We start from the raw sequence: 24418 nt of genomic DNA on the forward strand, positions 1-24418 counted from the left end.
AGGGGTACCTGGGTGGCACAGTCAGCTGAGCAACTGCCTTCAGCTTGAGTCATGATCCCAGGGTCCTGGGACAGAGCCCTGCATTGGGCTCCCTATGCATTGGGAGTCTGCTTCTCCCTCTTCCTCTGCCCCTCCCCCTGCTCATGCTCGCTCCCTCACCCACTCTCTCTCAAGTAAATAAAATCTTTGGGGGAAAAAAAAAGACTATATTAGAAGTTAAAGTAGATGTAGTAAGTTTTTACCATCAATGACTACAACATTTTAACCAAGAGAAATATAGACCATGTTCTAACAGCTTGGGTGGAAGCTATGAAAAAAATCTGCAAGAAAAAAAAAACAAAACCTATTTGCTATGTGAAATAATTCCTATAACGTAATCAACAGTGAGCGAGTGGAGATGACAGTCAAAAGACTTCATGAAGTGCTGAATATGAACAGCTAGTTATATTCTCAGGACAGTCATTTCCAGGCTATGTAGTCCCCCAGCTGCTCTTAGGTGGCAAAAACAGTACTTTACCTTTCTGGAGATTGAAGAGACATTCAAACCGAATCTTTGAGCTCTTTCCTTTAGTTTATCCAGGTTAACCTACAAAAACACAGGGGGGAAAAACCCATATTCTAAAAAATCAAAACAGAAGATACAAAAGGCAGAAATTATAGTCCAAAGCTAAGAGTTCAAATAAGCCTACAATATCAAAGATACCCTATATGGCAAATCAGGACACTAAGCAGCACCCATCCATGCTACTAATTATTAAAAGACCTCTTCTGGAATGCAATAAAACATTCAACACAGCCTCCTTTGTTCATCAAAGGTGGCAAGAGCCTAAAGAGGGTTTAAGATAAAAGTAGGCCAAACACTGCTTAAAAAAACAAATACCTGAATAATCACCTCCAAACAAGTCCATTATTCACAGTTCAAAATCATTAAATCCTATACATAGCCTCTTCAGTAGCTCTTAACTCTATACGCAGCTCTCCTTTCTTCAGAAGACAAATCTACCACTAGAACCCAACTCAATTTTCTGCTACTCCTACATTTCAGCTTCATTTCCCATACTGCATTATAAACTCAAGAGCAGGATTTCATAAAGTCAGAACTCATAAGCAGCTTCCAGAGATCTGTTTGTGGTAACTAAGAATTAGACGTTTTTCAGAGCCATTCAGTAGCCATACTACAGTACCGTAAAACAAAGAATTATATGAAATGTCCTCTAGGTAACAAAATCTACTCACTTTTTCAAGAGGAATGACAGGAAGGAAGATGTCTATAGTGACTTGAAAGATGTAGCAATTTTCCTGACCTCTTAGTACACAAACAATCCATTTTATTCAGGACATAAAACACTGTACTGAAAACAGACAGTCACCAAACTCATATGATCTCAGAAATTCCTCTGATCTGGGGAGCTGTCTCCAACTTTAAAACCAGAGTTAAGATTTGTCCCTCAAGGTATAAAAAAAGATTTCTTACCATAGGCTTGGCATCAGATGACAGACCTAAAGAAGCGAATACAAGTTTTACTTAACATTTTTAAAAATCATAAAGGAAGCTAACAGTCTTCAAATCAAATTAGTATAGAAAAAGTATAAAGAGGGCGCCTAGGTGGCTCAGTGGGTTAAAGCCTCTGCCTTCGGCTCAGGTCATGATCTCAGGGACCTGGGATTGAGCCCCGCATAGGGCTCTCTGCTCAGCAGGGAGCCTGCTTCCTCCTCTCTCTCTCTGCCTGCCTCTCTGCCTACTTGTGATCTGTCTGCCAAATAAATAAATAAAATCTTTAAAAGAAAAAGTATAAAGGACAATTATCCTTTATCTTAAAAGGGGGAATAAAAGCAAACATTGCATCTAGAGATCATGTCTGCATTCACTGCTGATGGAAACACAAAATGTACAGCCACTCTGGAAAGCAATTTGGCAGTTTCTCAAAAAGTTAAACAGAGAGTTTACCATGTGACCCAGTAATCCCACTCATAGGTATACAAACAAGAGAAATGAAAACATACATCCGCACCAAAACTTGTATTTAAATGTTCATAGCAGCATTACCTATAGCAGCCAAAAAGTGAAAACAACCTAAATGTCCATCAGCTAATGAATGGATAGGTAAAATGTGGTATACCTGAACAATGAAGTATTATCCAACATTAAAAATAAATTAAGTACTAATGTATCACACAACATGAACAAACCCTGAATACATTAGTGCTAAGAAGCCAGTACAAAAAACTATGAATTGTACAATTCCATTTATATGAAAGCAAATTTTTATGCATAGAAAAAATGAGTGTTTGTTTGGGTGGGGGTGGAGAGAAACAACTGCTTATCAGTACAGGATATCTTTTTGTGGTGATGAATGTGTCTTAAAATTAGACTGAGATGATGGTTGCAGAACCCTGTAAATGTATTTTTTAAAAAAGCACTGAATTTTAAGTATATAATAATTTTTATTTATTTTTATTTTTTTAGATTATTTATTTATTTATTTGACAGAGATCACAAGTAGGCAGAGAGGCAGGCAGAGAGAGAGAGAGAGAGGAAGCAGGCTCCCCGCTGAGCAGAGAGCCCGATGCGGGGCTTGATCCCAGGACCCTGGGACCATGACCTGAGCTGAAGGCAGAGGCCTTAACCCACTGAGCCACCCAGGTGCCCCTAGTATATAATTTTTTTTTTTCTTTAAAGATTTTATTTATTTATTTGTCAGAGAGAGAGAGAGAGAGAGAACACAGGCAGACAGAGTGGCAGGCAGAGGAAGAGGGAGAAGCAGGCTTCCTGCCCAGCAAGGAACCCGATGTGGGACTCGATCCTAGGACACCGCGATCATAACCTGAGCCGAAGGCAGCCGCTTAACCAACTGAGCCACCCAGGCGTCCCAGTATATAATTTTTTTTAAAAGATTTTATTTGTCAGAAAGAGAGAGAGAGAGCGCGTGTGCACACACAAGCAGGGGGAGTGGCAGCCAGAGCAGTCAGAGGGAGAAGCAGGCTCCCCACTGAGCAAGGAGCCTGATGAGGAACTCGATCCCAGGACCTCAGGATCGTAACCTGAGCCAAAGGAAGACACCCAACAACTAAGCCATGCAGGTGTCCCTCAAATAAATAAAATCTTTAAGGAAAAATAAAAACTTTTCAGAATTTTAAGTCATCACAATCTTGTATAATTGGTTCCCTAACTCTCCATTATAAACATTAAGGTACAGATTCAACTTTTGCCACAACCCATGTACTAGGAACTGTTAGATGTTTTTATGTTCTTACTCATAAAAAGCATTTCCTTTCAAATGTTGCCAAACTCTATTCTTTTAAGAGATACTCTATAGGTTAAAGATGTTAGAATTACATGAATGATACTGTAAATGTTATCAATAATTTTATTGATCAGGTTTCCTTTTTATTTTTTTAGACTTTATTTATTTGACAGAGATCACAAGTAGGCAGAAAGGCAGGCAGAGAGAGAGGAAGGGAAGCAGGCTCCCTGCCGAGCAGAGAGCCCGATGAGGGGCTTGATCCCAGAACCCTGGGATCATGACCCGAGCCTAAGGCAGAGGCCTTAACCCACTGAGCCACCCAGGCACCCCGTCCTTTTTATTTATTTTTTAAAAATTTTATTTGCTTATTTGACAGACAGAGATCACAAGTAGGCAGAGAGGCAGGCAGAGAGAGCCGGGGAAGCAGGCTTCCTGCTGAGCAGAAAGCCCAGTGCAGGGCTCAATCCCAGGACCCTGGGATCATGACCTGAGCTGAAGGCAGAGGCTTTAACCCACTGAGCCACGCAGGTGCCCCTAGATTTCCTTTTTAGACTATTAATTTTAATTTTTGTCTTTCCTCAAATAGCACCATCTAAGGTCTTTAATAATTTTTGCTGCACTACCACCAATCCTACTGCATCTTTCTTGATATCTGATATAACTAAAAACCGGAAGATATCTTGTTTCTAAAACATGTAGTGAGGGCACTTGGATGTTTCAGTCAGTTAAGCATCTGCCTTCAGTTGAGGTCATGATCTCAGGATCCTAGGATCAAGACCCACACTGGGCTCTGCACTGGGCGAGGAATCTGCTTCTTTCTCTACCTCTGACCTTCCCCCCAGCTTGCGCTTCCCTCTCAAATAAAAAAAAAAATCTTTGGGAAAAAAAAATAAAGTGAAACATATAGTGATAGTGGCCAGAATTTTGCCAGTCTTTTATTTATTTATTTTTAAAATATTTTATTTATTTGACAGACTGAGATCACAAGTAGGCAGAGAGGCAGGCAGAGAGGAGGAAGCAGGCTTCCGGCTGAGCAGAGAGCCCAATGTGGGGCTCGATCCCAGGACTCTGGGATCATGACCTGAGCTGAAGGCAGAGGCTTTAACACACTGAGCCACCCAGGCACCCCTAGCTAGTCTTTTAAAAAGCAGAGCAAAATGCTACATTTTAAGAGGACATCTTAATACACTTCAAATGAACGGATCACTAAGAAAACTAAATTCGATTAAGAGATTGCATTTAAAATTTGTCTCTAAAACTGGACTATGTTCTTTTTTAAAAGTAACTTTCAAATAAATAAATAGATAAATGTAACTTTCATCCTAATTTATTACAAGATGCTCATTGCAGAAATTTTAAAAATTTTAAGTTTTTTAAAAAAAATTTAAAAATTTAAAAATTTTAAAAATTTTAAAATTTTAAAAATTTTAAAAACAGACAAGCAGAATGCAGCACTCAAAATTCCAAGTAGAGAAAATGAGTATTAACGATTTAGCACATATTCCCTCCAACCATTTTTTTTTAAGATTTTATTTATTTATTTGACAGAGTGAAAACAGGTGCACATAAGCAGGGGATGCAGCAGAGGGAGAGGAAGAAGCAGGTTCCCCACTGAGCAGGGAGCCCAATGCAGGACTTGATCCCAGGACCCTGGGACCATGATCTGAGCTGAAGGCAGTTGCTTAACCACGTGCCACCCATTTAAAAAAAACGTTTATTTTTAAGTAAACTTCACACCACACATGGGGCTCAATCTCACAACCCTAAGATCAAGAATTGCATGCTCTACCAACTGAGCCAGTCAGGCACCCCCCCAAATCTGTTTTTGTTGTTGGTTTTAAGAAAATACTTTTTTTTTTTTTTAAGATTTTTTTTTTTATCTGAGAGAGAGACAGAGTGAGGGAGACAGCATGAGTGGGGGACTGGGGGAGCTGGGTTGGGCAGAGGGAGAGAGAGAAAGACTCCCCGCTGAGCAGGGAGCCCAATATGGGGCTCAATCCCGGGACACTGAGATCATGACCGGAGCTGAAGGCAGACACTCAACCAAGTGAGCCACCCAAGAGCCCCCAAACCTATTTATCTATACATACATGCACTTCTATTACCAAAAGGGAAATATACTGCTAATATAATTTTATAATTTATGTTTAATATTTTTCTGACAAATACTCTTCAATATCATTTTAAAAACTGCATAGTCTACTATACCACGGTAGACATTTATTTAACAAATTCCCTACTGTGTGTTACATTACTTCTACTCACTGATCATGAAAAATAATGCTGTGATAATCCTTATGGCTAACTAGGTCTTTAAGCACATCCAACACGATATCCTTGGAAATTCCTAGAAGTTAAGATTGTTGAGGTAAAAGATACTCTTTTCTTTCACCACTTACACAAGGCAGTATAACATGGGACAGGTACGTAATAATTACACACTGACTTGAGACACCAGAATAAGCAGGCAAGGTACCAGAAACTTCTCTAAAGATGTCCAAGAAAAGGAAAACAAATGTGGACACTTCCTCCCACTCTCTCATAACTTCAGCACCTTCTCTAAAGTGCCGAGGAAGCCTTAAGTATGGTTAAGTATGGTTTTCCGTAAAGCAAAAAGGTGAATGTTTTGGAGAAATGAAATCTGTCGTGACAGAAAAGTTAAAATATAAAGATAATTTTTTTTTTAGAAGAGTCTCTGTATTCTTACCTTTTGATGGAACTGAAGAAATCCCAAATCTGTAGAAAGAAAAACAAGCTAAATATTAGGAAGCTGTTCACATTCCTGCTTGTCTGTCTCTGTGTCAAGTGTACATATGGCACTTCTTGCTTGTGATCTCAAGACTTGCAATCATTAGCTAATTCTAACAACCCTGTGAAAGAGGTTCAGTTTACTCTTTTTCTCACCAAGAGACCAGAGAATAAGCTAAAAGGAAACTTTATCAAAACCGGGAGTAACAATCAGTTCCTGACTTTCACCTACTACAAAAATCCTGCTTGATGAGACCCAATCTATAGCTACTACATGCAAATCAGCAGAGAATTCTGAACAGAGCCAAAAAAAGTGTTTCTTTACAGCAAGGTCTCTATTCTACTTAAAATCAACAATTGTATTTAAAACCTAGGACCTTCATACTATCACTGTCTCAGATCCAAAATGTCTAGGACACTCACCTTGCTGCCCGGGCAGCTTTCTTACTCTCCAAGCTCACAGGTACATTGAATCGTTCAGCTCTCTTCTGCATTCTCTAGGTGATAAAGAGACCAAAAAAGGGGAAGAGAAAAATTAATGTGTGGTTTCCTTCTTTAAGGAGAAAGTTGTTTAGAAGTGTGTAGCTTTAGAACATGAGGAGTATATTTCATAAGGTCTAAACTGAGAATACTGACAATTCTAGAGGATTATCAGGTTGTATCTATCCAGGGCTTAACTCTACAGCCCTTTCCAGAATGCAAACACAAAAGACTATTATTACATTCATGTCCTCAAAAACAAAAGGAAAGGAATAAAATAAAACCCACATTCTGCACGAAGCCAAGAAGACAAAAGCTGTGTTTGGTTGACCTTTGAAAAGGGATCAAAGGAACAGCTTGATTCCAACATTAGTGGTACTCTTTCAGTTAGAAATGAGGCAGCATTGTCCTATGTCATCTCTACTTAAAAGGTACAAAAAACCCCACACAGATCTCAATTGGAGACCTTCAGAGATATTGACACAGAATCCAAAGAAATTTCAGTCTTACTAGCTATGAAGTAGTAACATCTTCCCTTATTACTTTTCATCTCTTCTAAGGAAAAATCCTCCCAAACTCTAATCTAGTTTGTAAACATCTTAAAAAGAGTTACCACTAGGTCTTAGGACTATATACAAAAAAACTAGGACTTCAAAGGTGACTATGCCATCCCAGATATTTTCCCAAGTAAGGTGGTAGAAAAATCTATCAATACCAAAAATTTGTCAATACTGATTTTCTGCCTATGAGTCAATTTTTTAGTGATCATACAGGTAGAACAAAAGGTAAGAAACAGAAAGATACAGAGAGAGACTGCTGGTCTACTAGGGAGCAAAATACTTACCTCAGTCTGTGGTATCTCAGATGTAATTTTTACCACTTTCTTCTCTGCTGCCCTGGAAAAGAAGAAATTTTTTTAAAACCAGAAAACTTGATATGCTAACCCACAACTTTAGAATGTGTAAGAATTCACCTGAATCATGTCCTCTGTCCCATATCTCTCCATTACCCCTTAGTCCAAAAACAAATAACGAAGCCCATTAGAACTTCAGTTCCTTGAGCTGCCATCTATTGATAAGAGTTCAGACAGTAGACTAACCTACTTTGCTAAACTATAAAAAAGTAATCAGGAAGAAGTCTGGTTAAATATACTGGGTTGAAAAGGAAACACTCAAAGGACACCGGAAACCACTTCTTTTAAGGTTTTAGGAACCTTAAATTTACTTCTGGACTAATGACTACTTCTCCAACCCTCATTTAAATGGCAGCTCTCAATTTTCATCACAATTAACGAGTGCTCTACAAGCTCTACAAGCTCTACAATCTACAAATCCCTTATTTCTCCCACGGTGAGTGTAGCTCCAGCTGGAACAGTCAAATTGAGACAAATAAAAATGCCAGAGGGAGTGGGAAGAAAAAAGGCTAAGGGGAGTTTGAATTAGGAAAACATGGTTAAGTTACTAGTCAAAAGGTTTAAGAGAAAACAAAAGAGGGGGGAACATCGGGGCGGGAGACAAAGTTCGGAAGTACCCAGAATAAATGGAAGGGCATTAACCATCCACCAAACAACTCCCATAAAACTGTGGGTCATAACCAGTCTCATTAAGGTCCCTCATTTAGAGACATGGGCAGCCTTTGTTCCAATATCCCGGACACTTTTCCCATTTGATGCCCTGAAAGGTAGTAATGGTTTAATGGCATTTTCAGAGGAAGCAATTCTGGAACAGGAACTTACTCTCTCCATCCTTTTGTTGGAGGTCCCTGGACTGACAGATAAGCAATGGGTGCCCCCTGCTGACCATAACTACATCCTACAATATTTAACTACCCTGGTTAGAGGTAGGGGAGTGAGAGGAATCAAACTAGAAACAGTAGCATATTTTTGGAGAACCTCAAGCCAAAGATGAAGGCATCTCCTTTTGAATGTTCAAAGTACCTAAATTAGCCCTGAATATTATTAAATAAATTCCTGAATTCTCATTTGCCAATCATCCATACTTCCCCAACCCTCTCTCTGTCTTGTTCAGACAGAAAGGGACACTGAAGTTTGATGTTTTACTTTAAGTCTAATGCCATTAAGACAATAGTCTTCTCCGCCAACCCCCAAGCTAATGACTTTCTTCACATTCCCATCTTGAAGCACAATCACTGCAGTACACCTCGTGGCAGAAAGGGAACCCCAGAAAGGATGCTTCTTTCTGCTGTGTTCCAGCTCCCTCAGGTACAATTAAGCTCAAGCAATAAATACAAATCATATTCTGAACTCATGGGAAATTTATTCTCTTTGCTGAGAAATTTCTCTCCTACCCATAGTCACATATGAGGCATTCTCCAAACTATCGGGACCCAGAACCTTTCTTAACATACATAGTAGTCTAACCACTATTATCACTCTAAAGAGAAAATCACCCTCCCAGCATACACGTTTTCAACTTCCATGTTTAGAAATTCTTTAATAAAATTTAAGCACTCTAAATAAGAGAATCACACATTTTACATATTCTAAGGATAATGAACTTCTATAAAATTTTCAAACTTCACTGTTAATCCACACAAGCCAATTATCATTGTATTCACCTCATCTTCCTTTTTGCTCCAGAGGTCCCCAAAACATCACTACTTTAAAGGTATTCCTAAGCATTTCCTTAAGGCATTATATCTAACCATAAATCTCCTATGATGGAAGATAATTACCTGGCTTTAAAAAGCAGTATTATTAGATGTGCCTAGGTGGCTCGGTCAGTTAGGTGTCCAACTCTTAATTTGATTTCAGTTCAGGCCATGATGTGAGTTATGAGATCGAGCCCCACATCAGGCTCTGTGCTAGGCATGGAACCCACTTAAGATTCTCTCTCTCCTTTAGCCCCTCACTCCCCTTCCTTAATAGGGATGAGGGGGAGGCAGTATTATTAGATAAAATCTAATGAAACATTAAATGTACATCTCCTAAGATGCAGCAAATCCACTGCAGGGAATTTATCATATAGACATACTTGCAGAAGTATAAAAATAGTTGCGTGAGGACGTGCAGCACTACATTTTCTGCTATTATGCATTATGTAAATGTTCATCAACAAGAGACTGGTGAAATTACTGTTCATCCATAGAATGGAGTACTATTAGCTGCTAGAAAGCGTAAGGTTCTGAGCTGATAACTACTAAATCTGGGTGATAGGTATATGTGGGTCTACTATACTTTTCTTGTAACTTGCGGAAATACTTGTAATTTCCCACAATAACAAGCTAAAAAAAGAGACCTACCACTTACAAAAGATAATTACCCCACTTCATTTGGTTGATGTGAGGACTAAATGAGAATACATGTAAAACACTTAGAATCCTGCCTTGTATATAACTAACATTTAAATAAAAACATTACTGTATAATGATATAAAAAGATCTGAGAAAAATCAAGAAACCCACAATAAACCTAGTGTGTCTATGTATCTGTATATACACATATACACAAACTTCCCATGTAACATTCTAAAAGAATATACTGAAAGCCTCTGGGAAGTCAGATAGGGGGTGGAGACAAGGGGTACATAATTTTTAATTTATATACTCCTCTATGTAGTGTTTGACTTTTCACTAGCACATATACTGTCTTTTATAGTGCATAAATACAGCTATGGGGAACAAAAATGTTAATAAGGATTCAACTGTTACTAATGTGCTGGATTTGAGAGCCCCCCCCAAGAAATGTTTATGATCGACCTTTAGTTTGTGATCAACCTTGTGGGACAGTTTAAATAAATCAAGGTCCACTTTCCACTCTAATACTTTGTCCTCCCTTCCTCCACTGTAAATCAAAAAGGAAGAACGAATATAGTGTTACCTAAGAGACATCATCTCTGCTCAGCACCCTCCTCCCTTACAAAATTCCTTATACACAGAGAATCTAGACAATTCTCTACACAGAAAAAGAATCATCTATTATGGTTCTACAACAAAGACTAGAACTAAACTCAGTTTGGGATTGAAGTCTCCCCATCCTAATTAACTATTACATAACCCAGAGACAAACTACCTTGCTTCCCTGGGACCATGTATTTGAAATGAAGTAGACTCTTCTGAAAATTTATGATCTAATGAGAAATGAAAAAGCTAATGGAATGTGTAAGAGGTAAAAAGATAAAAGACTGAACCCCTCCAAAACCCAGAACTATCTGCCCTGTACTCAGATCATAAAAAAGGGATAGTTACACATCAACAGTTTTCTCGGGGGGTTCTTCCTCTTTGACAGGCAGTTCTATGGGCTTTGGTTCTTCTTCCTAAAACCAAATGAAACAACGGTTAATGTAAATCAACAGTAAAAACCCATCAATAAAAGAATATGAGAACTCAAAAAATGAACCAGTTTTCCAGAACCTTTATTCCCCCTATATGCGCCCCTACCAAGTTAGCATTTAAGGCCTCTACTGATTGATGTTAAGCAATATGGCCAAGGTAGCAGCACGTTGCCAGGCCAGTGACTAACCTTACTCTCTCCAACTCACCTCTGTTTCATCTCCCAGTACATCTTCTTCATTTGCCTCCTCTTCAGCTAAAGAATATTAAAATATTCAGGTCAAGCCCTGCTAAAAAACCATCTTGATCATGGTACTTAGGCTAAAATTATAATAATTTTGCTTTCCCAAAATAAAATTCAATAACGGAAGGCAGAACTGATGCTCATAAAATCTGCTCCACATGGAGATGATAAGACTATATTCTCTACCTAACATTAATACAAAATTGAACTCCAGCTGGACTAAGAAACTGTAATGAGGTCAAACTATAACATTAATAAAAAGTAATGTAGGAGACTATCTTTAAGATTTAGTGGTGGGGAAGGATTTCTTTAAAAAACAAACAAACAAAACCCTGAAGCAAAAGTAATATATGAAAAATTGCAGATTTCCCAAAACTAAGGACACCATGGAAAAAGAAATGATGAAGAAGGTATTTATTTCTAAAACCAAAAGGGACCAGTTACTAGGAATACAAAATGTCTACATTCAGAGGAACCCCACTGAAACCACGGTGAAGAAAAAACCCTAAGAACCATAAGCACAAGAAATGTTAAAACTTTATAACAATTAGAGGAATGTAAATCAAACCAAAAGATTAGCAAAAATTAACCCACTTGATAGGATAGTGTCAAGTTTAGGTATGTGGAGGAGATAAAAGAACCCCTATGCACTGATGATGAGAGTTTAGATTTACAGAGCAATTTTGGAAAACAATTTGGCAGTGCTTTATCATACCAAGAATACATGTATGAGCAAATATTAATTAGCAATCCCACACATGGGCATATACCCCAGACAGACACTCACACAGAAATATAAAGGAAGATGAAAGAAGTAGTCTAGGAGGCAATATAGATGTTTGTCGTCAGGTGAATTAAGTAAAATGTGATGGATTCCATACATGATAGAACACTATGCAGGAATTTGAATAAACTAGATGACTACACAGCCACAGGCCACACGAATATGAATATATCCTAAAAACACACAGTACTTAGAGAAAACAAGTAAGAAGCAAAATAAGGCTATGGCCTCACTGCCGATTATTAAAAAATACTGTACAGTATAAAAAATTATTTTAAAATACCAATTATTTAAAAATACTGTATTGTATAAAAATTATAAAAAATACCAATTATTAAAAAATACTGTACTGTACAAAAAATTATTTAAAAATACCACAATGTTTATACAAGGACAAAGACAAAAAAATACGTATCAAACACATTAGAATAGCTGCCTAAATATGAGACACATGAAAAAATGCTCATCATCACTAGCCATTAGGGAGATTCAAATTAAAACCACATTGAGATATCACCTTACACCAGTTAGAATGGCCAAAATTAGCAAGACAGGAAACGTGTGTTGGAGAGGTTGTGGAGAAAGGGGAACCCTCTTACACTGTTGGTGGGAATGCAAGTTGGTGCAGCCACTTTGGAGAACAGTGTGGAGATTCCTCAAGAAATTAAAAATAGAGCTTCCCTATGACCCTGCAATTGCACTGCTGGGTATTTACCCCAAAGATACAGATGTAGTGAAAAGAAGAGCCATCTGTACCCCAATGTTTATAGCAGCAATGGCCACGGTCGCCAAACTGTGGAAAGAACCAAGATGCCCTTCAACGGACGAATGGATAAGGAAGATGTGGTCCATATCCACGATGGAGTATTATGCCTCCATCAGAAAGGATGAATACCCAACTTTTGTAGCAACATGGATAGGACTGGAAGAGATTATGCTGAGTGAAATAAGTCAAGCAGAGAGTCAAGTATCATATGGTTTCACTTATTTGTGGAGCATAACAAAGAACATGGAGGACATGGGGAGATGGAGAGGAGAAGGGAGCTGAGGGAAAATGGAAGGGGAGATGAACCATGAAGAGACCATGGATTCTGAAAAACAACCTGGGTTTTGAAGGGGCGGGGGGAGGGAGGTTGGGGAACCAGGTGGTGGGTAACAGAGAGGACACGTATTGCATGGAGCACTGGGTGTGGTGCAAAAACAATGAATACTGTTACGCTGAAAATAAATAAATAAATTTAAAAAAAAAAAAGAATAGCTGCATAAAGGAGGTGGGATAAAAGGAATGGGTACAAAAGGAAACAAAAATTAGAACGGGACCTTGTACAACCTGGGATGATAATATGCCTTAAATGAAGCTGGTTCTGTTGGTTTTTAAAAAGGTGGAATTATAGAATGTCAGAGTTAGGACCAGAGATTCCTTAGGTTTATGAATTTCAAGGGTGGCAACATTTGTCTCATTTCATAGATCAGAACAGACACCTAGTGAAGTAAATAGTGACTATGCAAAGTTACCAAGTAAATCTCTAGCATAAGAGGAATCAGAATCCAAATTCTCCAATTCTCAGTATACTGATACTTGTTTTAGCATACTTCCTTTCAAACAATTTGCTGAAATAAAATTTAATGTCTTAAAAAAAGGGAGGGATGTATTTCTTTGCTTTATAATCACTGTTTCGGATGATCAAGAGTTTTCTGATAGAGTTAAGAACTTATATCACCAACAGCCTAAGGAAGGAGAAATCTTCTACATGGCAGAGCCAAAAAAATTCAACCCTTCACTCATATCACTCTGTCTCTACAAAACACTCACCATGCTCTTCAAGGTATGCCTGGAGCCTGTTGATGAGATCTTGTTTTATTCCCTTGGTCTCCAAACCACGAGCAAGACATTCCTGCTTAAGTTCAGCAAGCTGAGAAAAAAAAATAAAGCTTTTCCTTAGTTAACAGAACGAACCTGGTGATTTAAAAAAAGTTCAATCCCAAACTACCACTCTTAAACCCACCAACTTTCCAGATCCACAAAGCTGTATCTCTCTAATGATATTCAATATGCAAGAAGACTTTTCTAAAAGATGATGAAGAATAAATGTCCTACTTTAATAGAATTCTTACCTATTCATGCAACTATTTATCATCACAAATCCCTAGGTATTTCTGGGGATGGAATGGTGTCTGCACCCCCCCATTACTGTACCAAAAAAAATGAATCTTTAAGTAGAACTAATTATCTAAAAGCAGATTCTTCTTACTATCTATTATCCCAAATCCCTTATTGCAATTTACTGTTTACATGCATATAAGCCTTACCACTGAAGAATTAGGTAGACGTATGTATTAGCTAGTTTAATGTCAACAATGGATCAACTAAAGGATCTATGTCAAAATGAGAAAAATATCTAATGGCATGCTATCAAGTTCTGTGAAAGTTTTAAATCAGTAACTTGACTAAACATATAACAGCTATGCTTATCAACTTTGCAGACAACAGAAGGAGGAAGGAAGACTTGATAGATTACTGATAGAACTAAAGGGCAGGGAGGGCAAGAAGGGGAGTTCTTCAGAGAACAATGAGCCAAAAAGAAGATTCCATTTGGAAGGACTAGGTATCCCTATAAAGTATTACATTTATATTCAAAACTTAAATTGTTCAAAAATCAGATGAGCAAGATCTGACTCAACAGTAACTCAAAGGATAAAGACCTCAGGATTTTAGATGATTACAAGTACAAAGAGGGTTAACAGTATGATTTGCTACCAAAGTAATTCTAGGTTATGGTAACCAAAAAACAGAATCTACATTAAATGATTATTTGATTCTTTTTTTAAGAAGCATAATGACACGCTGATCCAAGGAGAACAAGCAGAAAAAGGAAGGCTCCAGAAATCCTATATGCAGATCAGTGCACAAATAGATGGGCACTGAAAGACGACTTCACTGGCTTTGAAGTATAGATCTAAGATCAACCAGGAGAAGTCAAAAAGCAGATCCCTATAAAAGAAAGAACTTTACAATTAACGGAATATATCAGGCATCTCTGGAAGGCTTTCAACCAAGGGAGCATCTGAAAATGGAGAGGGGCGCTTTTCCCCCCAATACAATGACTGGGCAGGTGGAGCATTCAGTGAGTTGGTCAGGCAAGCAGGGATACTGTGTGGAGAACTATCCTACTCAACAAACAGCACCCTCTACTGAGAAACATGGTTGTAAATCACCCATTGAAAGCATAGCGTGGCCTCTTCTAAAGTCACCTGGGTTGAAATTTCAGCTTTACCACTGATAGCTGTGTAACCCTGGATGACTAATTTAACCTCTCTGTGCCTCAGCTGCCTGTGAAATAGGGATAAAGCAACAGTACCTAGTTCCTAGGGCTGTTAGGATGATTAAATCAGTAACATTTGTAAAGCATTTACAATAGTGCTTGGCAGCTAGTAAGCATTTCATGTGTTAGACACTGGGTTCAAGATTAGACAAGATTAGACAGAAACGCTGCTTCTCAGTTTCCAAATTTCACAGATCACCTGGGTGATCTATATCTATATATATATATTTTTTAAAGATTTTATTTACTTGACAGACAGAGCTCACAAGTAGGCAGAGAGGCAGGCAGCAAGAGGAGGAAGCAGGCTCCCCGCTGAGCAGAGAGCGCGATGTGGGGATCGATCCCCAGGACCCTGGGATCATGACCTGAGCAAAGGCAGAGGCTTTAACCCACTGAGCCACCCAGGTGCCCCCAGATCAATATATTTTTAATTAGGCAGACGGATGGGGCTGCCAACTTTTTAAAATATTCCAGCCAGGTGGACTGATAACGTTTGTAAAAAAACAATAAAAACCAGTTACTGGAAAACGATCACACACTTGGATGTAGCAGTGATGTCAAACTGCTATAAAAGTTTCTAAAAACTTACTCATTTTTTTTTAACTTATTGCTAACCAGTAACAGTTCATGACCCTGCACTGGCCTTCAGACCATATCCTGAATATTATTAATCTAGAATGGAGACTCTAAATGATCTCTAAGGTCCATTTCTTAAGAACCTGGATCTTTCCTATATTGGTACCATGTTTCTTCATTTTCTGCTTCCTGGAGAACAAGGCTTTTTGATCTTCGTTACACTTTAAAAAGTTTCATTCGTTTGGGGTACCTGGGTGGCTCAGTCCCTTGAGCGCTCGACTCTTGGTTTGGGCTCAGGTCATGATCTCGGATCGTGGAATCAGGCCCCATGTAAGGGTCATCACTACGCATGGGGTCTGCGTAAGATTCTTTCTCCCTCCCCCTCTTTCTGCTCCTCCCCCTGCATGCATTTGCATGCGCACTCGTGAACAGTCGCTCTCACTCAAAATAAATACAATCTTTTTTTTTTTTTTTAAAGCTTTTTTGTATATTTGTCAGATAGAGACAATGAGAGAGAGAATACAAGCAGGGGTCGTGGGAGAGGGAGAAGCAGACACCCCGCTGAGCAGGGAGCCCAATGCAGGGCTTGATCCCAGGACAATCGGATCACGACCGGAGCAGAAGGCAGACACTTAACCGACTAAGCCACCCAGGTGCCCCAAACATCTTTTTAAAAAAGTTTTCTTTTTAATAAAAGTATTATGTTTACTGTAGAATAGTTTGAAAATCCTGAAAAGTACAGAAGAAAATAAAAGTCTTACATAACCCCAGCAAATGGACATCATCTAACATTTTAAGTATATCATTTGTGTGCATGTGCTTAGAGGGTGCTGTTGTTTACAAAGAATACAACTTCTTTATCTCTTGCTACCCCTAATCTTTCTCAGAAGCCTCCATTCCTTCCCACCACCACCCTGAATTTAAGTTAACGCTTGCTCGTAAATATTCAGGCAATTCAAAGCTCAACGTTCTAAAAGAGTTGTTCTTCCCTTCTCTTTCCTTCCCCAAATTGTGCCTACATAAAGCCAAGGTTTACAAAAACTCCCCGACAGGGAAACGGACAGTGATGGTTTCTGCATAGGTTACTGATTTAGACTTGGGAGCTGACAGATTGGTACAACTGGTAGTGTCGCATGGATAGCATCCATCACTGCTGGCCACTGGCCCTGCCATTGCTGTTGGTCACTGAAATCTCAGCCCCCACCAGTTTTGAGTTGCTAACCCCCGACCTTTGGCTCATTCATAAGATCAATAATAGCCTAATATTATGTCACAATACCTCTATCATTCACCTCACTCCATCTCATCACGTAGGCATTCACATCATCACAAAAAGGATGAGTACAGCATAACAGGTATTTTGAAAGAGACCACACTGTTATTGTTACTAATCTGTTACTGTCTCTAATTTATAAACTAAATTTTATTTTAGGTGTGTATTTATAGGAAAAAATATAGAACATAAGGAGTCAGTATCCTAGGTTTGAGGCAACCACTGGGAGGTCTTGGAACATATCCCCCATGAATGGAGTGGAAGAAACTACCATATAACCAGAATCTAATTCCTTCTGGTCTTTCATACAGATTACTGTTAACTCTTAGCCCTTACACTTCATTACAGTTTATTCTCCATAAAGTATCCAGAGTGAACTTTTAAAAATTTAAGTCACACACAAAAAAAAAAAATTAAAGTCAGAACATGTCATTCCTCTATTCAAAATCCCTCCAAGTCGTGTCCTATCTCAAGGGTAAAAGCCAGAATCCTAATGATCACCTTAAGGTCCTCTTGTAACACTTTGCACAAGACCCACTCCTTGGGGCGCCTGGATAGCACAGTTGCTAAGCCTTTGCCTTCAACTCAGGTCATGATCCCAGGTTCTTGGGATCGGGCCCCACATCAGGCTTCCTGCCCAGCAGGGAGACTGCTTCTCCCTCTCCCATTCTCCCAGCTTGTGCTCTAATATATACACAAAATCTTAAACAAAACAAAACCTCACTCTTTTACCCCGAGTATCTGCTTTAACATCACCTTCTCCATTAAGGCCTTCCCCAGTCACCCCAAATTCTTTCAAATTCATTCCCATTCTAATATCCACTACCTTAATTTAGGTCCTACTAAGTCTATTCACTTGACAGTGATTGAGCACCCACTCCATCAAGCATTATCCTAGATATAAGAAAAATAATAAAGAAAAGAGAGTTCTTGCTCATGTGAGGTTTACAATCCAGTAAAAAAAACAAGGCAACCAATGATCATAAACTTAATGTTTAATATAAAAAGTTACAGGGTCCTACAGAAGTTTTTAAAAACTAGTCTGATCATATGTGTGGATATGGAGAACTTATCTAACCTAAGGGTTCCTTGGGTAAATGATGTTTGGCTGATATCTGAAGGGAATTAGTACTTAATTAAACAAAGGTACAGGGGATGAGATGGCAAGGAACTCTGCAGCTGAAAGCATGTGTAACAGTTCTGGGTTCTGAGCTAAAGGAAGACGGTAGTGCAGTGATTAAGAACATGACCTTGGAGACAGACTACCTGGATTTGAGTCACCACTTCTTATTAGCTCTGTAACCTAGGGCAAGTTACTCAATCTCTCTGAGCTTCCATTTTTCTTATTTTAAAGTGGGAGTAACAAAGGCATTTACCTTACAAGGTTATTACGAGAATTAAATCAGGTAATGTATGTAAATAGATTCGACCAGACCTTGCCACATAGTAAATTCTAAGTAATTGTTAGTAATTAATGAACACAGCTATTCTGAGGAATGAAATGTAGTAAAGCCACAGGGGTTGGGAGTGTGAGAAACCAAGCTGGAGAGATTGCCAGGGGTATAATTAAAAGGTTTTAAGCAGCAGAGTGACTACTATAATAAAAATCTAACTGGTAAAAAAAATCCCTTGCTCTCCAGACCCCATCCTCCATACTGCCAAAAGAACACAAACTGATCACATCAGCTCTTCCTTTCAAATATTCAAAGGCTCCTAACTTTCTACCTATGTGACAAAAACCAAACACCTTACACAAGTTAAAAGGCCCTTTTCAATATCATTCCATTCCACCTTTATGGTCACACAGTTCACCTACCTTCCCTTCCAAATTATCACCAACCACCAGCATAACACTAAATATCCTTGTGGTTCTCTCCTCTGCAGTAGCCCCTCTTTTCACCATTGAATGGAAATCTGGTATCACTGCAGTTCAAGACATTTTCACCCACATTCAGTCTCTCTCTCCCACTGTTAGAATGACTACATTTCTACAAAATCTTCAGAAATTTGCTGTTGATATGGAGTTACATATCAACTCAGATAATATTTTTCCCTCCTATTTCACAGCTTGTTCCTTCCATCTGAGACTCTATACTAAAGCCACAAATTCTCTTTATAAACTGGGGTTTTTAAAAAAGAGATAAAAGTCTGGTCAATGCAAAAGTCAGGATCACTCCATCAAGATCAACAGTGGAACCAAGCATTAACTATCCTGGAAGTCAAAATTAAAGGCATAGGTTCTTAACCAGAGGTCCACGGACTCCTCAGGGCTACAACGTAGTTTTATGAAGCCCCTCAAATCGCATGCAAAGTATATGTACATGCCTTTTTCTGGGAAGAGGGTTCATACCTTTCATCAGAGTTTCAAAGATATCTGTGACCTCCAAAAGGTTAAGAAGTGCTCTAGAGAAAAAGCAAAGACAAGCAAATGTGATTAAAAGATGGGCACCTGGGTGGCTCAGCTGGGTAAGTGTCCGATTCTTGATTTCAGCTCAGGTCATGATCTCACGGTCAGGAGACTGAGCCCGGTATTCAGCTCCCCAAGAGTCTGCTTACTCTCTCCATCTCCCTCTCCCTCTGCCCTTCCCCCTGCTCATACTCTCTCCCTCCCCCTCTCTAAAAATAAATAAAACCTTAAAAAAAAAAGTGGATCCTTTTCAGGCTGTCAGGAGGGTCTCATATTCTTTCAGACTACAATACCTGAAAACATATCAGAGGGCATTATCCTATCAAATCAAATTAATACAGACCTGACAAACAGATTTTATGGAAAGAATCACTCCACAAACCAACACAAAATCCACAAAGGCAAGTCACAAGACTAGTGACTTACTCCAGGGACTTCAAAAGTGGAATTAATAAAAAGAAAATACTAAATCTTCTATTCGTATTTCCTTTTCATCTCACTCAAAACTTTCTTTTCAGGGTGCCTGGGTGGCTCAGTCGGCTAAGCGTCTGACTCCTGATTTCTGCTCAGGTCATGATCCCAGAGTCTTGGGATGGAGCGCCACATCAGGGTCCCTGCTCAGGGGGAAGCCTGCTTCTCCCTCTCCCACTCCCCCAGCTTGTGTGCCCTCTCACTGTCTCTGTAGAATAAAAAAATAAAATCTTTTAAAAATTTTTTGGATTTTTTGGTATGTTTTATAACAGACATAACAGTATGGCAGAACATAATTTATTTAAGTAAGGAGACATATAACAGACGTGGTTACTCAATTTTTACTTGTTGCATTAAGAGACCACTGATATATAATCTACAGATTTCATTGCTACCAACTTAACAGTAACTCCAGGATACACGAAAACCCACTAGAACAGTTTAGAATCCATGGGTGAGAAATCAGATTTCACAGAAAGACTAACTGGTATCAACCAGCATGTGTACTCCCTACCCTCATTCTCTTTACTCCTTTTTTTTTTAAAGCTCATCAAACTTTAAACGATCAGTTTTTGGCTTTGGCTAAATCAGCGTGGTTTGTCCAGGTTCCCAGGATGATATGACCAAAACACCTGATGGGAAAAACTACTTGTGAAACCACACATGGACAACTAATCAAGATATTCTCTTAATTCACCCTAAAATAAACTACTCATTTCTTCTAGGAGATTAATAATCTCAATATGAGGAAGCTATCAAGATTCCCAAAAGATACAGCTTAAAACCGCCCTGTGACTGAGAGTGTCACCCAGTGGTGACACCAAGAGATGCAGGGTCCATCTGCGATATGACATGGGAAATGATAAACCTAACCTCGGAACTGCTCTTCCAAAATATTACAGTTACGAGTGAGTTGTCTTTCTAATGGTAAGGTGTAAGGGTAGGGGGTAAGGCTGGCGGGCTGAGAACCGCGTGAGAGAATTCGAAAAACTTTTTAAATCGGAAGTATCTGTGCCTTTACTAACCCTTAAGGTCTCCGAAATCCCTGGCTTCTCAGGAGAGGCCTAGCTTCTGAGGCCTCTCCTCAGGTTTCAAAGTTAGCTCCGAGGGCGTAACCCCACCTAAAAAAAAAGGAGTGGAAGCATTCTCTGGATCCTGTTTGAAACGTGGGTAGATAGAAATACACAACGCTGCCATCGTTTGCTAACGGGAACCCCAGCTTTGGACAACAGACTGGAAAGTATCGACCCAGGAAAGAAAAAGGGGGTCCTGGCTCCAGCATGGGGCAAAAGAGGAGGGGACCACTGACGTAATGCAGCTCTGACGAAAAACGTGAAAGGAGTATAACAGGTTGAAAGCACTTGCACATCCGGTGGGGAAGTGACGGATGATACAACGATGAAGAAAAGGCCGAAATAACAAAGAATACTGTAAAACCGCATGGAGAAATGGGAAATTAGGGAAGGCGTAGTGGGGAAGAAAGAAGGCACAAAAGAAAAGAACTACGGCGGGAGCCAGAAAACGAAGTGGAAAAGACTGCAAGATAAACATGCAGTAAAAATAGCAAGCCACCCGGCAGAATTCAGTCCCCAGAAAGGTCTAACTTAGCCTTTCCCCGCCTCACGGTACCTTCAGTTTATGGAGCTCCACCGTCTCCGCCGCCATCTTGTTACCCCTCCAGCCCACTAGGCCCCCACCCACTGCCTCCGCTTCCAGGAGCTCCCGCCTAGGCGCAGATAAGCAGGGTCAACCAATCGCTGTCACTCTTACTCCCACCTCACACTATCAACTCTTCCCATTAGTCAATAGCGGACGTCGTTCTCACTCCTCCTAGCCGCTTTCCCCACCTCTCTCAAAAGGTGGGACAGGGAGAGGGGCGGGTTCTGAACTTCCTGAACGGCGGAAACGGCGACCAATTGTGCATCACTATTGCAAACTGCCAACCAATGGGTGGCGGCAGCGCCGATTCTGTTCCACGAATAGGGAGAGCGCAGACGGGCGAGGGCGGGTGCTTCCTGGACACCACAGGTGGGGAAGCTAACGCCGCTCTTCGAGTCGGACGGGCTTCTGAAGCCAGCAGGTAGGGGCTGCTGGGAGACTAGAAATGGGGCTGAGGGAAAGTGGTACCGGGCGAAAGATGGAGGGCGGGAGCGGAGGGAGGTTTAAGCGTCGGCAACCTAAATACCGAGAGGAGCTCTGGAGGGACCCCTGAGGATAGCCGAATGACAAACTTGAGAGGGAAGCTGGGAGGAGCATGGGGCGGGTTCAATACTAGGGTTTAGGGAATTTCAGGTAAAGACGGGCGAGCAAGATTTGCTTCCCAAGTTAACATCAACAAGTATGATTTTAAAGGGCCAAGTTCAATCAGAGCTGCCCCTTGAATCCGGGATAAGGCTCCGTGACTCGAGATGCTGAGCTCAGGTTCCTTCCTAGCTCAATCCAAAAGCCATTGGGTAAATACTTGGCAGCGCCCTTCGCTTGAGAAAGGGATTGGGATGCGGCCTGCTTACATGCCAAGGGGATGAGAGACTGGACGGGCAAGCCACATAGGAAGAGGTGGGGATTAGAAGTAGTTTTGTCCCCTTACCCCTTATTAGTGGTTGTTAACCCCTGCTGTCAGAAGTCCCTGCCCCAAGCCTAGACCCCTTTAGGTTAGAGTTGAAGTGTAAGGATCAGAGTAAAGACTACCATTAATGTCTCTAAAAGTAGAGAGCACCCCTCTTGCCTTTTAAGTTTTCCTTCCTAAGTCTTCAGTTTTTCCTTTGTGCACAGTGGGGAAGTTCTTTTATTCCCAATAGAGTTAAGGGGATTTGGGCTATCCAGGAGACAACTTGGGGGAACTAATTCAAAGAGGGGTTGAGAGGAAATTGAGTTGGACTCCTGCCTGATCCCCCACGGCGGTAGGATGAATGTGGGGGTGGCACACAGCGAAGTAAACCCCAACACTCGAGTGATGAATAGCCGGGGCATCTGGCTGGCCTACATCATCTTGGTAGGACTGCTGCATGTGGTTCTACTCAGCATCCCCTTCTTCAGCATTCCTGTTGTCTGGACCCTGACCAACGTCATCCATAACTTGGTGAGCACTAAACCACACCCTTATACCCAACCCAGGCCTTTCCCAACCAAAACCCAAAATCACTGATTATTTGGGGATTTATGTCTTTGTTTCGGGATCTCAGCATAATTCTTGGGCTGACGGACTACTTTCTGCCTCCTCACACTGCACCCTTTCCCCCGCCCCGCCTTTCCCTCCTCCCAGGCTATGTATGTCTTCTTACATACGGTGAAAGGGACACCTTTTGAGACCCCTGACCAAGGAAAGGCTCGGCTACTGACACACTGGGAACAGATGGACTACGGGCTCCAATTTACCTCTTCCCGCAAATTCCTCAGCATCTCTCCTATCATACTGTGAGTCTAGGGGGAGATACAGGGAATGCTCCAAGCATCAAGGAGAAACCTCCATAGGGAAGCTTTAAAAAAGCAGACTACTCACTTAGACCCTTTGAAGATACTATGGTGTGGTCTAAATCTAGGGAGAGCAATAAAAAGTAGAAGATAGTAATCAAGCATTCCTTGCTGCCCCGTTGGTGGTAGGGGAATGGAGAAAGGACTGAGAAAACACCCAAGCAAAACCAAATGGTTTTACACTTCCAAGGAAATGAATAAATAAAGCAGAACAGATATAAATCTGTGAAAACAGTGGGGAATTGAAGCAAAAGCACTCTAACAGCCACATGACTTCAGCTGTCATTTGGCACATCATTAACAATTAAAAAACTCTCTAACTTATAAATCTCCAGCTAAAAGTGCTGATTATCTCCCCAATCCCAAAGTAAATAACTATTAATTTAACTAGAATATTTTCAGATATTCTAGGACTACATGCAGTAAAACTGGTCACTTAAAAATAGAAGAGAAAGTCACTGCAAAGCCATAAATACAGCTAGGGAAAGCCAACTTCACTTAACCCGTTTCTTCTCTCCCCAGCTACCTCCTGGCCAGCTTCTACACCAAGTATGATGCTGCTCACTTCCTCATCAACACAGCCTCATTGCTCAGCGTCCTGCTGCCTAAGTTACCCCAATTCCATGGGGTTCGACTCTTTGGCATCAACAAATACTGAGAGATGGGGCTGGGGATAACACTGGACCAAAGAGCTGCAACATCCTTTCCTTCTCTGTATTGTCTTCTGTATCTTGAAACCCTGAGAACTACATAACCTTTCCCAAACTCCTAGGAAGAAAACAGACTGGAAAATGGGGCTCCCTGGGCCCAGCCCTGCTAAAAACAAATTTTCTTTGAATCAGGAAAGGTGGCAAAGATAAGGGCCAAATCAGTCTCCCTCACAGCAGGAAGCCATGTTTGAACAGTTTGGTGATTAAGTTTTTCCAGATCTTCTACCTGCACCACCTGCCAGCTCTGTTTTGCTGTGTATTTTCCCTATAATAAAGTTTGGTTTTGTTGTTGTTGTTTTTTTTTTTTTTTTTTTTTTTCCCAGATATGGCTATAGTTTGGTCAGCAGGAAGGGTAGGGAGATGTCCTTATAAGGTTGGGGAAGAAACAAGGAATAG

The 24418-nt window shown here is 40.2% G+C and overlaps 2 protein-coding genes across 2 annotated transcripts in view; one reads left to right on the forward strand and one right to left on the reverse strand.

The window, feature by feature from the left end:
• The window catches only part of LOC123946214 (SAP domain containing ribonucleoprotein), a 43714-nt gene extending 22091 nt beyond the window's left edge, over positions 1-21623 (reverse strand). Inside the window, exons 1-9 of the mRNA XM_046011530.1 lie at positions 21471-21623; positions 13605-13704; positions 10973-11019; positions 10680-10747; positions 7318-7369; positions 6417-6490; positions 5953-5981; positions 1475-1500; positions 518-586 (exon numbers count right to left, since the gene is read on the reverse strand). Coding sequence (XP_045867486.1) covers positions 518-586; positions 1475-1500; positions 5953-5981; positions 6417-6490; positions 7318-7369; positions 10680-10747; positions 10973-11019; positions 13605-13704; positions 21471-21506 — 501 coding nt within the window. The 5' untranslated portion in view covers positions 21507-21623. The remainder of the gene's footprint in view (positions 1-517; positions 587-1474; positions 1501-5952; positions 5982-6416; positions 6491-7317; positions 7370-10679; positions 10748-10972; positions 11020-13604; positions 13705-21470) is intronic.
• Positions 21624-21827: 204 nt separating this feature from the next.
• ORMDL2 (ORMDL sphingolipid biosynthesis regulator 2) lies at positions 21828-24323 on the forward strand. Its single transcript, XM_046011531.1, has 4 exons — positions 21828-21921; positions 22746-22920; positions 23104-23255; positions 23835-24323. The coding sequence occupies exons 2-4, from the start codon at positions 22747-22749 to the stop codon at positions 23968-23970; spliced, it is 462 nt and encodes a 153-aa protein (XP_045867487.1). The 5' UTR covers positions 21828-21921; position 22746; the 3' UTR covers positions 23971-24323.
• Positions 24324-24418: the final 95 nt, after the last annotated feature.

Source organism: Meles meles, chromosome 7, assembly GCF_922984935.1.
Source record: "Meles meles chromosome 7, mMelMel3.1 paternal haplotype, whole genome shotgun sequence".
Classification (NCBI taxonomy): domain Eukaryota; kingdom Metazoa; phylum Chordata; class Mammalia; order Carnivora; family Mustelidae; genus Meles; species Meles meles.